Below are 14,125 nucleotides of genomic sequence, written 5' to 3'. Positions count from 1 at the left end.
GGCCGGCCTTGGCTGTAAAGACTGAAGCAAAGAAGGCATTCAGTAGTTCAGAATTTTCTGCCCTGTCTGTCACTAGGGCACCTCGTGTGATCATCAGCAGGCCCACATTCTCCCTAATCTTCTTTTCGCTGCTGATGTGCCTGAAAAACACCTTTTTTTTCCCCCATTTACTTAGCACAGTTAAGAAGTAGGCAGGAGGGGAGGACATTGTTAAGTTGATGAGCTTACAAGGAATATGAAGATTAAGTAAATAGTTCATAGGTGTACATTGTAGAAGAATGAATAAGTAAGAGCAGCTTCTTTTGATGTCTGAAGTAGGGAGAGGGAGTAGGAACTGTCAGGAGTTAATTTGAATTGGATCATTCAGAAAGAGATTAATTTGAGGTTTTTTTCAATTATATGCAGTTAAGAAAGAGTAAAAAAGAAAAGTTTACTATGTATGATGGTTTAGCCCTGGCTGGGTGCCAGCTACCCACTGAATGGTAGTATCACTCCCCTTCCTAAACTGGACAGGTGAGAGAGGGGAAAAAAAAATAACAAGCGATTTGTGTATCAAGATAAGAACAGGGAGATCACTTAGCAATTAGTGTCACGAGGAAAACAGAGTCAACTTGGGGAGAAAAAGGTTTGCTTTATTAATTAACTATTAAGAACAGGGAGATGAGAAATAAAAACAAATCTTAAACACCTCCCCCCCCCCAACCCCCCGGGACTCTTCTTCCTTCCACCCTAGTGGCACAGGGGATGGGGGTTGCGGTCAGTTCATTACAGACAGACTTTGCTGCTGCATCTTCTCAGGGAGAGGCCTCCTCACACTTCCCACTGCTACACTGTGGGGTCCCTCCCATGGGAAACAGTCTCTCATGAACTTCTCCAGCATGGGTCCTTCCCATGGGCTGCAGCTCCTCACAAACTGCTCCAGCATGGGGCCTCTCACAGGGGCAGCTCTTCACACCCTGCCCCGATATGGGTCATCTACCAGGAGAACTGTCCTTCAGGAACAGACTGCTTCAGTGTGAGTCCCTTACAGGACTGCAAACCTGCTCTGTGGCATGGGCTCCTCTCTCCCCATGGACTCCCAGGTCCTGCCAGGAACTTGTTCCAGGGTGAGCTTCCCACAGAGTCACAGCCTCCTTCAGGCATCCACCCACTCCACCGTGGGGTCCTCCATGGGCTACGAGTGGATCTCTGCTCCCCAGTGGCCTCAATGAACTGTAGAGGGACAGCTGCCTCAGCATGGTCTTCACCACAGGGGAGTCTTTCTTCCAGGATCTAAGCACTGTCCTCCCCCTCTTTCTCCGCTGACCTTGATGTTTGCGGAGATGTTTTCATTCTCACTCCCTGTTGCTGCTGCAGTTTAGCAACTGCCCAGCAACTTCTTCCCTTTCTTAAATACGTTATTCACATAGGCATTACCTCAGTTACTAATTGGCCAGGCCTTGGTCAGCTGCGGGGTCTATCTTAGAATTGACTCACGTTAGCCCTGTCAGCCACAGGGGAAGCTTCTGGTGGATATTTGTTTAAAGAAACCACCCCTGTAGCTGCCCCACTACCAAAAACTTTGCCCAGGCAAAACCACTACACTATGTAGCAAAGGTGATGTAAATATAATATATAGATGAAAGCCAAGAGGAGAGGGATTTTAAACAGCAAAAATCATAGTGGAACTGAAGTGGGACACTTGAAACAGCCTTTTTTAAGATTAAGTCCAAAAATCCACTCCATTACTGCCTTCTTGTCAGAGCATGAGATTTCTTCTGGAGCTCTGAGGTGGACCTTCTGCAGATATGATAGCAAGAGCTTTTTTTTTTTCATAGTTTTTTAAACAGTTTGAATACTCTGTACTGTAATCAAAGAGTATCTGATGGTGTAGATATAGAGACTTAAATGCTCTGTGTTGGTCACAAGACATTAATGAAGGGATTGATGGCTTTGGTAAAGTGACATGAATTTGATTAGGATGTTTGTCAAGTACGTATGCTCTCTCTACAGATTCTGCATGCATGTTCAGGCTCAGTAAGATGACTAATACAATGGATTTGGACAGGGACTCAGTTTATCATGAAATCACAAAATTATCAGACTCTGAGGGCATAAAAATAAAGTAAGGATGTATTAGAGATTGAAAGAAACCTGTCTTACAAAGTCTTACTTTTGAATGCTCACCAAACATTAGTTAGTATAACCTAAATGTAGTGATATTGTGGAAGTTATATGAGAAGGTACTTTGGGTATTTGAGGAAGCATTAAGGAAGAAATCTGCCAGAAGCTCAAAATGCTAGGAGCATTATGGAAATCTCTTAACTTTTCAGTAAAGGTCCAATTCTTGAGGTCTGCTTGTGTTCTTAATGATATTTGTGGCTTATTCATATGAAGAGATAAAGTGATGAAGATTAACGATCCTAAGCTTGTCACAAACAATGACAGGTCTGCTAGAAAGGAAGAAACAATTAATAGGTACTTTAGACTATCACCTGTCAATTCACTTTGTTGGGTAAAATAAAATTCAATGGAATTAGAGCAAGACACAAGTATATGGAGCTGGTTGTCTTCTATGGCCTAATGGAGAAGTTTATGAGGAGAAAGGGGCAAGTATTTTTATACTTAGAGAAAAGCAAGGATGAGATATTACTGAATGCACTTCCAGTAAACAATGTTCTGAAAGTTGAAGAGGCCATTTATGAGGAGTGTGAAAGAATGTGACTTGTTTACTATAGCAAATTGAGACCAATTTATAGAAAGAAGATTTGTAAATAAGAAAAAGGATGAGAACACTGAAGTCAAGAGATGTTGTTGATACAACAATAAATGTTAGACAGTTATGCATGCACATAAGTCTGAAATTTCAGAGTATGTTCGTAAGCACTGGCTCAACAAGAGTTTCCAATATCTTTCCCAACAATGTGATGGGACAAAAGACAAACTGTTTTTAATGCCAAGCTTGATTAATTTGCATTTATAAAGTAAATTTATTTTTAAAAAATTATGAAACAAACCAGATGATGTGTACATCCTCTGCTACAGAAGATTGCACATGTGGCTTGAGGCTTTTTTCTGACTTTCTTGTAATTGCAAATATAGCGCATAGGCCTTGATTCTATGTAACTTGCCAACCATTTTTTATTATGCACCAAAAGAAGAGATCTTGGATTTAAGTGGTAATTCAAAGGATACAGGATGAATTCCATGCAACTGACAAAATTTATTTTTGAGAATATTTTAGTACGTGATGTTTTGGTGTGTTTTAGATTTCGTAGGGAAGCATGTTATTGTATTAATTATATCATTTGTTGTCAAATGCCATGTTAGTAATCTAACAGAACTTCTTGAGAATATTTTACAGATGCATAAATTTTGGTTTTGATTGTTACTTTTTCTCATATAGTACTAAATATTACTTCGTTGATCTAAATGTTAAAGTCTACACATATATAGTATCTTTTTTTTCAGAATTGACTACATATAATAAGTGTTCTACTTAATGGTTTCTGAGGGATTTGTGTATTTGTACTTAAGACCATAAAATATTGGGTGGTAGCTGAAGCATGTTTTGGATTTTGTGTATTCAGTGAGGGGAAGTAGATACTAATCCAACAGTACCCAGAAGGAAAAGTTTAGAGAGAAGAGGGAGTAATAGTATGTGTAGTACTGTATGAATTGTTGGCTTGTTATGTTGCCATATACTCTCCTCCTTTAGCTGATAGGAAAAGTCTGAGTGGGAGTGAAATCCACTAGGAAAAGCTATAAAAGTGGCTCTCGCACAGCTAAGAATAGTACTGAAACATTTGTATGAAGTGGAAAAAAAATCAGTTCTGAAGATGCATTCAAAATCAGTTGTGATAGAATGTTATGTTGAGCGTGGGTTTTGGTGCTTTTTTTCCCTCTTGATGTAGGCCAAGTCTGGGAGCTTCAGTCAAAATGTGGAATTCCTCAATTTGCTGCCCAAGAGAGGCCCTAATGCATTCTCAGCCTTCTGTGAAGCTCTAAGAGAAACCAAACAGCAGCATCTGGAGGCAGTGATCTTGAAGACAACATCCAACTTGAGCCATGGGATTGCAAGGGTATAACAATTTAAAAAAGATGGATGGTCGGACTGCATTTCAGATTGGGTTTTGGGCACAAAGCAGCCTTTTCAAATGGGGAAAAGAAATCAAAATTGTTTACAAAGGAGAGGCTGGGTTTCTGTTGCAAGTTGAAAGTTGTAGTAGCCTTAGTAAAAGCAGAGGGAAAGAAATTTAGAAGCAGTATTTTCACACAGAATCATAAGATGGTAGAGATTTGAAGGGATTCCTGAAGGTCATCTGCCTGAGTCGTCTCTAGGCTGAGCAGGCCCAGTTCTCTCAGCTTTTCCTCCTAGGAGAGATGTTTCAGTTCCATCAGCATCTTTGTGGCCTGTTGTTGGCCTCTCTCCAGTACCTCCCTATCTCCCATGCTCAGAGTAGCCCAGAACTGGACACAAGCTCCATATGCAACCTTCCTAGAGCTGAGTAGAGGGGAAAAATCAATTTCCTTGACCTACTGGCAACATTCCTTCTAATGCAGCTCAGGAGACTATTTAGCCGCCTTTGTGTCAAAGGCACACTGTTAGCTTATGTTCAACTTAGTGTCCACCAGGTCCCCCAGGACGTTGTCTTTCAAGTTGCTTCTCAACTGGGTGGCCCCCAGCATATATGAATACATGGGGTTGCTCTTCCCCAGGTGCAGGACTTTGCACATCTCCTTGTTGAACTGCGCAAAGTTCCTGGATATTCTTGTATCCAATATGTTCTAATGGATTTGTCATTAAGAGCCTAAAAGCTGCAAAGAAAATATTTTCTTTGAAATATTGTAATTTAGAGTTCAATGACTCAGAGTAGAAAGCTACTAAAAGTCTTGTCTGTTGAGGAGAGAGGGACTTTGTTATATTTATTTCTATTTTCACTATCTACAATTGTTAGCATTGGACTGAAGGAAGATTTTAGCAAAGTTTCAGTATTCTTAGTACATTGATAAGGATGGAAACCTGCAGTAAACATGTTTTATATGAAGGATGGCTAGATATTTTGAACAGAGATGTTCCCTTAGACTATGTTTTTTATTGTTTGTTTTCAGTTGTGTTTTTACAAACAGGGAAATCTTGAAAGCGAACAAAAAGGAAAATGAGGAGGATATGATGACCTCAGTGTAAGGTTTCCAAACTGGGATTTGAGTAGAAGTAGAAAGGGAAATAGAAGGGAGGGAACTGTTCATTGACAGAAAATTCTGCTGCTTGTCTTGTCATGACAAGAGATGTTTTGTTAATGTATTGCCATGACAGCACGTCTTGCTGATGATGTTTCATTTATATCTGAAATACTATTTTTTAAGTCATACATACATGTATGTATATATATATTTGTTCCATGATACCTACAGGCTTGTACCATAGAGAAAAAAATAGCTATTTTATGCTGCTCTTTTTCATGGATTTATTTGATGTCTTGTAGCTTGAACACTGTTACAGATCAGATCTTCCATTCTCTGCCAGTGAGTTATGTAACTCAAAGAGACCGCGATGGATTGGTGAGTCACACATGACACCATGAATACTTGATTGGCTGTCTGGTTGATTGCTGTTAATTTCTTCATAATCTCTTAATTAAATTCTACAAATAAGCTTGCCACTGCTTTGCTCATCCCAGAAATACAAACTTAACAGTTAGCTGACTATATTATGATCAGATGCAGGAGGTAGAATTAGGCCAGAAAATAGAAGTGAAATAACATATTGAAAGAGAGAACCCAATCATTTTCTATTCAACTTCAGTTATTATTACAGGAAATTTTGTTCCTAAGTAGCATTTGTAAGTAGATTTTTTCAAAATTACAGATTTTTTTCTCAAAGGATTTCTTCAATGTTTAAGATTTGTTTAATTATTTTGTAATTAATTTGTTTAATAGAGTTTAATTAAACTAAAACTGTGAAAAAAATACTGGTTTTGGGCAGTATTCCTTGACTTAACCTTCCTTCTTAGCAAATAAGTTTAAGTACAAGGCCTTTTATATGTTACAGGGGCCCAACACAGATTTCTGTAGCTTTTGTTAAGTGCAGCAAGTTAGCTTTTATTTAGCAATCATTTGTGACTTAGACCAGGAAACTAGTTGTTGGAATGAGTGTCCTTGCTATTTTTTGTGTTGCCTCTGGTAATGCTTGGAGTACTCATGTTCCCTAACCACAGCGGTAACTGTGTGCTGGTTACTAGGAGCTCTCTGTGTGAGAGATAAGTATGTCATCCATCTCCTTTTTTTTTTTTGTGCAAAGATTTTAGGGTTAGGTTGTTTTGGTTTTAGAGCATATATTTCTTCAACCAGGATAGCCATACCTCAAAAGTCTGAAAAAGTATTTCAAAGGAGATAATGAATGTCGTTAGCTCTGTTTCTTCAGGACAGAGGAATCCCTGTTTGTCTGCAAATAACAAAGAGTTGATTATCATTCCTTTTATCTGCTGTTATCCAGAAGAAAGGATTGTTCAGAGACAGATAAACAATAAAAGACATTGCACTTTATGGATATTAGAAGTGTATAGTTTGATCACTTATGCATGTGTTCAGCAAAAAATAAACAATTGCATCCAGTGTGCATGGGAGGCCTTTTATGAAAGGCAAAGAGCTATTCTATTTGAATATTTCTACAATGCGTTATCAGCCTAACTGAAAAAAATAGTATACTGTACAAAATGACAGAAAGCACACAACGCTAATTTTAGATAAGATTTCTGTTTTCATACTCTATATAACCGAATTTACTAGTCCTCAGATAAGGCTAACTCACAAGACAAAAAAAAAGTTGATGATTAAAATGATAAAAAAATAAGTATAATATTCCAGTACTTTTGCTTGTTTCCACTACATTTCATTGTGTGTCTGTAGTCTCCAATAAAGCAAAATTTTTAGTCATGGATAGCATAATATAGGAACATACCTAAGACCATGCAGTTAGAATTTGCAAGTTAGTACCTTTAATGCAGAGGCTTTGTAGCTGGAATTTTTAATTGATCTGTTTGTTTTGTGCAGAACCAATGGAACATTCCTTGGATAATGGAGATGGTCCCCCAGTGCCTCCAGTGAAATACTGCACTCCTGAATTTTATCGTGATCATCAGCACTTGGTAAGTGGTTGGCAGAGAAAATCTCCTTAAGATATGAAAGTTGTGAGGTGTTTGGATAAATCAGCTGAACGTGTGCTGCTTAAAACTGAGTCAAAACACGTTTCACTGGGATGTAGATCAGCATTGTGCTTCTTGTGTATCTGAAAGGTGTTACCAGTCATATTCAATTTGATGTAGTTCTCATTTACAAGTGTCAAAAAAATTGAGAAGTTCCATAATTCTATACAAGTCTCTGCCTGTTTTTGTGCATGAACAGCTTCATGAAATGTTTATTCTCTTGTTCTGTGCAAGCTGTCAGTACTATTGCCACTGTAAGAAATTAGAACTGTGTTTTATCCAGTAGTCACAGTCTTGGCTGTTTTAATTGCCAGCCGTACTTGCAAGACCTTCTCTTTAGGCTCAAGAACTAGATGCAGATTCTGTGCTGGTTATTATAACCTGAATTTCTAATCTTCCACAGCGTTTGAAGTTATGTAGGTAGTCTCATTATTTTTTGTTTATTTGGTTTGTAAAGCAAAGATTGTGGTGAGTTTGGCTTAAGGAAGAAAATAATTTTGTGTAGTGGGACAAGCACTTTGTTGGGGTTACACAATGTACTAGCACCTAACTCTTCTGACACAGGGTCTGTATAGAGCAAAACATATTGTTGTGGTTTTGCCCAGCCAGCAATGAAGTACCACAACAGTCTCTCACTCACTGACCCCCGTTCACCCCCACACTCTTAGGATAGCGGAGGCCCCAGCAAAATGGGAGGAAAACAGATAACTAAGGATGTTGTGGATGGAGACAAGGGCAGGGAGGGCTCACTGACAATTATGGTTCCGGGCAAAACACTCCAGTACTCAACTTAGAGAGGAAAGTAAGGAAAGTTTATTCTACTACCTACAAGAAACAGAACAGAAGAAAACAACAGGGCAGGATGATGAGAAAATTACAACCAGCACTTTAAGATCTCCCTCCCCCATCCCTTCGTTCTCCCCGGGCCCAGCTCACTGCTCCAGATAGCTCTACCTTCTTCCCCCTCAATGGCTCGGAGGGGCAGGGAACGGGGGATGTGGTCACTCTCTCACAGATGGGCTCTGCTGCTTCTCTCTGCTCAGAGGAGGATGACTCCTTGCATTCTTCCCCTGCTCCAATACAGGATTCCTCCTATGGCACAAACTTCTCCCTTAACAAATTTCTCTGGTGTGGGTTCTTCTCCCAACAGTTACAGCTTCTGCAAAACAGGGTCCCTTCCATGGGATATGGCCTCTTCTAGGCGTAGTCACTGCCCCTGGCATGGGATCTTTTACAAAGTGCAAACGAATCTCAGCTTCACCAGTCCTCTCCACAGGATGCAGGGGAGTGTCTGCTCCAGCACACCTCCTCCTCTCTTCCCTCACTGACCGTGGGATCTGCATGGTTGCTTCTCTCTCTTTTTCAACTCCTTACACCACCACAAGCCAGAAAAGAACAGAGCAAGAAGGAACAGGAAGAACCTTCCTCTTCCATTTTCTTCTTAAAAAGTGATCATGGAGGTGCCTAATTGGCTCAGCCCCAGAAGTGGGTCTGGCTCAGAGCTGGGGAAAGTTTGGAGCAACTTCTTACAGGAGCTGTCTTTACAACCCCTTTCCCATTACCAGAAACGGCTTCAGGTCAAACCACAACAGAGTTGATTTGTTGTTAGAGTTGGAGGGAAAGAGAGGGAACGTAGTTTGGACACCTCTCTTAAATTAGTTCTTTCCTTGTTAACATTTTTTTGCCATCCACATTAACTTTCAGTATCAGTGACTTGACAGTTGCTTGTTACAGTTGCACTCACATGCTATTTTACTTCTCTACCTGCTCTCAACAGCAATTAGGAAATGTTAGCTAAATTTTACATAGTATTGACCTAAGGGCTTTGATGGGGATGATGGAAATATATGGGGCTGTGCTAGGGTGATGATGAGGAAGGGAAAAAAGTTAGGAAGACTTAATTCACAGTTCAAAATGGATAAGCTGTGTTTGTTTTAAAATGAGAAACAAGGCAAGCTAGTATAATATCTTAATAGTAGTGTTGTAGGATCATCAGTTGTGAAGTCTTTGGGACTCTTTGCAATACAAACATTCATTTTATTTATTTAAAAAAACCCTAACCACTTCAGAATTTAGACTTCTACTGTTTTTGTGCCTTCTCGATCAAGAAATCCTATATGTTTTGTCAAGTTGGTAGGTAGGGATTGTGTTCTACTAAGTATTCTGTTATTTCCTTGTGTAGTCTTAATTTATAAATTTGAAATCTTCTTCTCAGGCATATAAACTGACATCAGAGCCCCGAGGCTTAGCTCTTGTTCTAAGCAATGTCCATTTCAGCAGTGAGAAGGATCTGGAGTATCGCGCAGGGGGAGATGTAGACTGTACTTCCCTGGAGATGCTTTTCAAGCATCTTGGTTACCAAGTGACTATCTTTCAAGACCAAACTGCACAGGTAAGGGGGATGGATTCCAGTACTTGCCAACCAGTATGGATGAGAGTTTGCAACTGTTATGTAAATGTCTTAAGAGATTTCCTTTGCTATAACTTAAACTTGAACAAGACGATGTGAATGGTCCCATATGAAGACAAGACTAAATGGGATGATGTCTGTTCACATACTGACAAATATGAAGAAGCTTGGAAAGCAAAGGACTTTAGAATAGAAAGTAGGATCACAATGGGTACTATTCTAGTCTGACTCTTGTGCAAGGGGCAGGAATTTTTAGACTACATCTAGCACATATGTTAAAACTACAAATAAATAAAGTCTTAAGTTTGCTTTAGATACAGCTTTCTAAGTGTTCTTCTGTCCTAAAAGTTAAACTTTGCAAGTATTTGCTCTAGTCTTTGGAAGTATAAGTGATGTTTTTGTGTCCCTACGCAGGTGGAGTCAATTGACATCCTGTTCATCAGTCTTCCAGTATCTATGCAGTTTTTCAGTCTTTACTTTGCTAGAGAATTGCCTTTGCTTCACTTAAGAAAATTGGTAATGTTCCATGAGTGACTCAATCATGCCTTTCTTTTTCCCTAGGAATTGTCCTCTCCTACTCATTTCACAGAATCACAGAATCTTAAGGGTTGGAAGGGACCTCAAAAGATCATCTAGTCCATCCTTCCAGAGCAGGACTACCTAGAGTAGGTCACACAGGAACTCGTCCAGGTGGATTTTGAATGTCCCTAGAGAAGGATGTCCATAGAGGAGACTCAACAACCCATCTGAGAAGCTTGTTCCAGTGCTCCCTCACCCTCATAGTGAAGAAATTCTTCCTTGTATTTCTTTGGAACCTCTTGTGTCCCAGCTTATACCCACTGCCCCTTGTCCTGTCATTGGACATCACTGAGAACAGCCTGGTTTCATCCTCCTGACACCCACCCTTTACATAGTTGTAAACGTTAATGAGGTCACCTCTCAGTCTCCTCTTCTCCAAGCTGAAGAGCGCCAGCTCCCTCTGCCTTTCACCATAAGGGGGATGCTCCCCTCCCTTAATCATCTTTGTGACCCTGCGCTGAACTCTCTCCAGCTCCCTGTCTTTCTTGAACTGAGGGGCACAGAACTGGACACAATATTCCAGATGTGGTCTCACAAGGGCAGAGAACAGGGGGAGGAGAACCTCTGTCGACCTACTAACCACACATTTTCTAATACACCCCATGATACCATTTTGGCCTTCTTGGCCATGAGGGCACATTGCTGGTTCATGGAGTCATCCTGCTGTCCACCAGGACCCCCAGGTCCCTTTCCCCTACTCTCTAGCAGTTCATTCCCCAGCCTGTACTGGTACATGGGATTTTTCTTTCCCAGATGCAAGACTCTACACTTGCTCTCATTGAATTTCATTAGATTTCTCTCTGCCCAACTCTCCGGCCTGTCCAGGTCTCACTGAATGGCAGCACAGCCTTCTGGCATGTCAGCTACTCCCCCTAGTTTAGTATCCTCAGTAAACTTACTGACAGTGCCCTCTGATCCCTCATCAAGATCATTAATGAATATATTGAGTAGTACTGGTCCCAGCATCGACCCCTGAGGGACTCCACTAGATAAAGGCCTTCAACTAGACCCTGCCCCATTGATCACAACTCTCTGCCTTCTTCCCTTCAACAAGCTGACTATCCACCTCACTACCTGATTATCCAGCCCTCACCTTCTCAGTTTTGCTGCAAGGAATTTGTTCTTCCTTTTAAATCTCAGTGAAACCAAGTAGTACTGAAACTGTTAGAGTGTTTATTCAAGAAGGCAGATTTTGCAACACTGTAGTAAGACTTTTGCATCTGATGTGTCAGATTTGGTAATCAACTAAACATGAGCCAGCAATGTGCCCTTGTGGCCACAAAGGCTGATGTCAGAAGAAGAGTATGGCCAGCAGGTCAAGGGAGGTTCTCCTCCTGCTCTACTCTGCCCTGGTGACGCCTCATCTGGAGCACTGTGTCCAGTTCTGGGCTCTCCAGCTCAAGGGGGACATGGAACTTCTGTAGAGAGCCCAGCACAGGACTACCAATATGATCAGGCGACTGGAGAAAAGGCTGTGGCTGTTTAGTTTAGAGAAGAAGAAGGGCTGCAGGGGATCTCATTGATATTTACAAATACCTAAATGGTGGATATCAGGAGGTTGGGGCAACCCTTTTTTCTGTTGTGTCTAGTGACAGGACAAGGGGTAATGGGAAGAAGCTGGAACACAAGAAGTTCCATTTAAACCTAAGAAAAAACTATTTTACTGTTCAGGTGGGGGAGCCCTGGCACAGGCTGCCCAGGGAGGTTGTGGAGTCTCCTTCTCTGGAGGTCTTCAAAACACACCTGGACACATTTCTATTCAACCTGATCTAGGTGGCCCTGCTTGAGCAGTGGGGTTGGACTATATAATCTCTAAAAGGTCTCTTCCAACCCCTACTCTTCTACGATTCTATGATTTTGAGAGGTTTTCCACTTTAAGTTGTTGTTTTGATCACTAGTGTTTGAATGCTGAAGTACCAAATTATGTATCTGTTAAGTTGCTCCAATATGCCAGCAAGACTCAAGTGTCAGTATTAAACCTCTATAAAGTATTAGTTGGTTTCTTCTCTGCTGAATCCATATGTACCAACTCAAGATACTTGATACATCTCTCCTGTTGGCCAAAGTGATTTGTACTTGATAGTGTTATACTTTAGACTGAATATTGCAAAAAATAACATTTTGCTGCTTTTTTAATGGCACGTGTGTCTTTTGCCCTGTAAATTTGATGTTCTATAGGGTTTATTTTGTAACAGGAGGACCATTTGGTTTTTTTTCCTGTACATTTACCCACTTTCTTTGTGCAAGTCTGGAAAACTTTTTTTTTCTATGTTCTAGGAGATGCACAATGCTCTTGAGAGGTTCTCTAAGCTGCCAGATCATCGCAATGTGGATTCCTGCATAGTAGCTTTACTTTCCCATGGTGTGGAAGGTGGAGTTTACGGCAGCGATGGCAAACTGCTACAGGTATATTTGCTGTGTCCTGATGTGGCATTGTAGGTTATCTCTTGGAAAGTAGCAATGGAAGGAGGGAAAAAAAAAGTAACTGAGAATTCAAGTTTCTTAAAAAGGAAAAAAATAAGAGCTTGTGGGAAGAAAAGGGCAGGGAACTGTCTATAGGCTATTTGCAAGAAAAAGAATGGCATAGAAGTAGGGCAAGTAGGGAAAGCTATTTCATTCTCCCAGCAAAAATACTAAGTAATGTGCATGAACTCGGACTAGTAGGAGGTGGGGGAAAGGGTGTGGAAGGGATGTGTTTGTCACACAGTGAGTTTGGAGAGAAAGGAAAAAATATTAAGGCAGGTGAGGTAATAACCAAAATAGAGGAAAGCAAGGTGAGATTGGATTTGGCTCAAAGAAGAACATGATGAAGAATATTTATCTTCTTTCTTCTCAGTTGCAGGAAGCTTTCCGGCTATTTGATAATGCAAACTGTCCAAATCTCCAAAATAAGCCCAAAATGTTCTTTATTCAGGCCTGCCGGGGAGGTGAGTGCCCAAATACCACATATTTGGCATGCCGTTAAAAGTCATTTGACGCACATACACACTCTCACATTCAACTTGCTGTCAACTCTCCTCTTTGCTTCTCTCAGGTGTAAGTGGGACCCATATTCACCTCCCTCTGCCCTGCTGCTGCCACTGCATCTGTTGCTCTGTAAGTGTCTTTTGCTCTGCATGAGGTGTATGCATTGATGTGCAGACCCCAGAGCACCCTAGTGATATACAGCTCTATCATATTCCACCCGTATGTTGAGGCTTTCTCACGCTATGCCTGCAGTAGGGGGAGTGGGGCATACGATGAATCAAACTGCAACACAGCATGGTACACATGCAGCACATTAGCACTGGAGACATGTCTGAGATCCTTTATTTCTCTTGATCCTGGATGTATTGTGTCTGTGTTGTCATCTCTTAAGATATCAAAGTGGCTTCAAGTCCTTTTCCTTTTTTTCCTTTACACTGTTTTCAACCTCCAAATGACCTTTCCTTACACCCTTTTCCATATGTTACTGTAGAATTCTTACTACTGTACAGGAGTCTTTTCTTGATTTTTGTTCTTTTTTTTTTTTAATACTGCCATCCATTTTCCTCTTTGTAGCTAAACACATTCACGACCTTTCAGATCTGCTAATAACCAAATTTTTCCCTAAAGTGTTTGGACTTTCTGTGATTGCTGCGAAACGGCAGATGCTCCAAGGAGAAGTTCTGCCATAGAAGGCTTTAGTTTTTTCCCTTGTGATAGAGAAGTTTTTCTAGTGTATATGCTTTTGCCTCTTTTTATTTCCCTTGTTCCTTGAATTGTCTCTCTTCTTTTTAATTTTTAGCAGATCTTTATAATATGTCCTCTGGCCAAGAGGATGTGTCATTCACCTGTTACCTAGTGGTGTTTAATCCCAATGCAGAGAAAAACCGAAAGTCTACATGAAGTATTTTGTTGATCAAAAATGTTTGATCCCTCTAAGCATTTGGAAATATTGTAATGTTCATACGCAATTAATGTTCATGCAACT

The 14,125-nt window shown here is 40.5% G+C and overlaps 1 protein-coding gene across 1 annotated transcript in view; it reads left to right on the top strand.

The window, feature by feature from the left end:
• CASP2 (caspase 2) overlaps window positions 1–14,125 on the top strand; it is a 33,621-nt gene that overhangs the window by 5,666 nt on the left and 13,830 nt on the right. Inside the window, exons 2-7 of the mRNA XM_062006304.1 lie at window positions 3,894–4,061; window positions 5,466–5,541; window positions 7,033–7,127; window positions 9,400–9,576; window positions 12,451–12,579; window positions 13,010–13,100. Of these exons, the coding sequence (XP_061862288.1) occupies window positions 3,894–4,061; window positions 5,466–5,541; window positions 7,033–7,127; window positions 9,400–9,576; window positions 12,451–12,579; window positions 13,010–13,100 (736 nt within the window). The remainder of the gene's footprint in view (window positions 1–3,893; window positions 4,062–5,465; window positions 5,542–7,032; window positions 7,128–9,399; window positions 9,577–12,450; window positions 12,580–13,009; window positions 13,101–14,125) is intronic.

Source organism: Colius striatus, chromosome 1, assembly GCF_028858725.1.
Source record: "Colius striatus isolate bColStr4 chromosome 1, bColStr4.1.hap1, whole genome shotgun sequence".
Classification (NCBI taxonomy): domain Eukaryota; kingdom Metazoa; phylum Chordata; class Aves; order Coliiformes; family Coliidae; genus Colius; species Colius striatus.
This window is presented reverse-complemented; position numbering and strand designations above follow the sequence as displayed.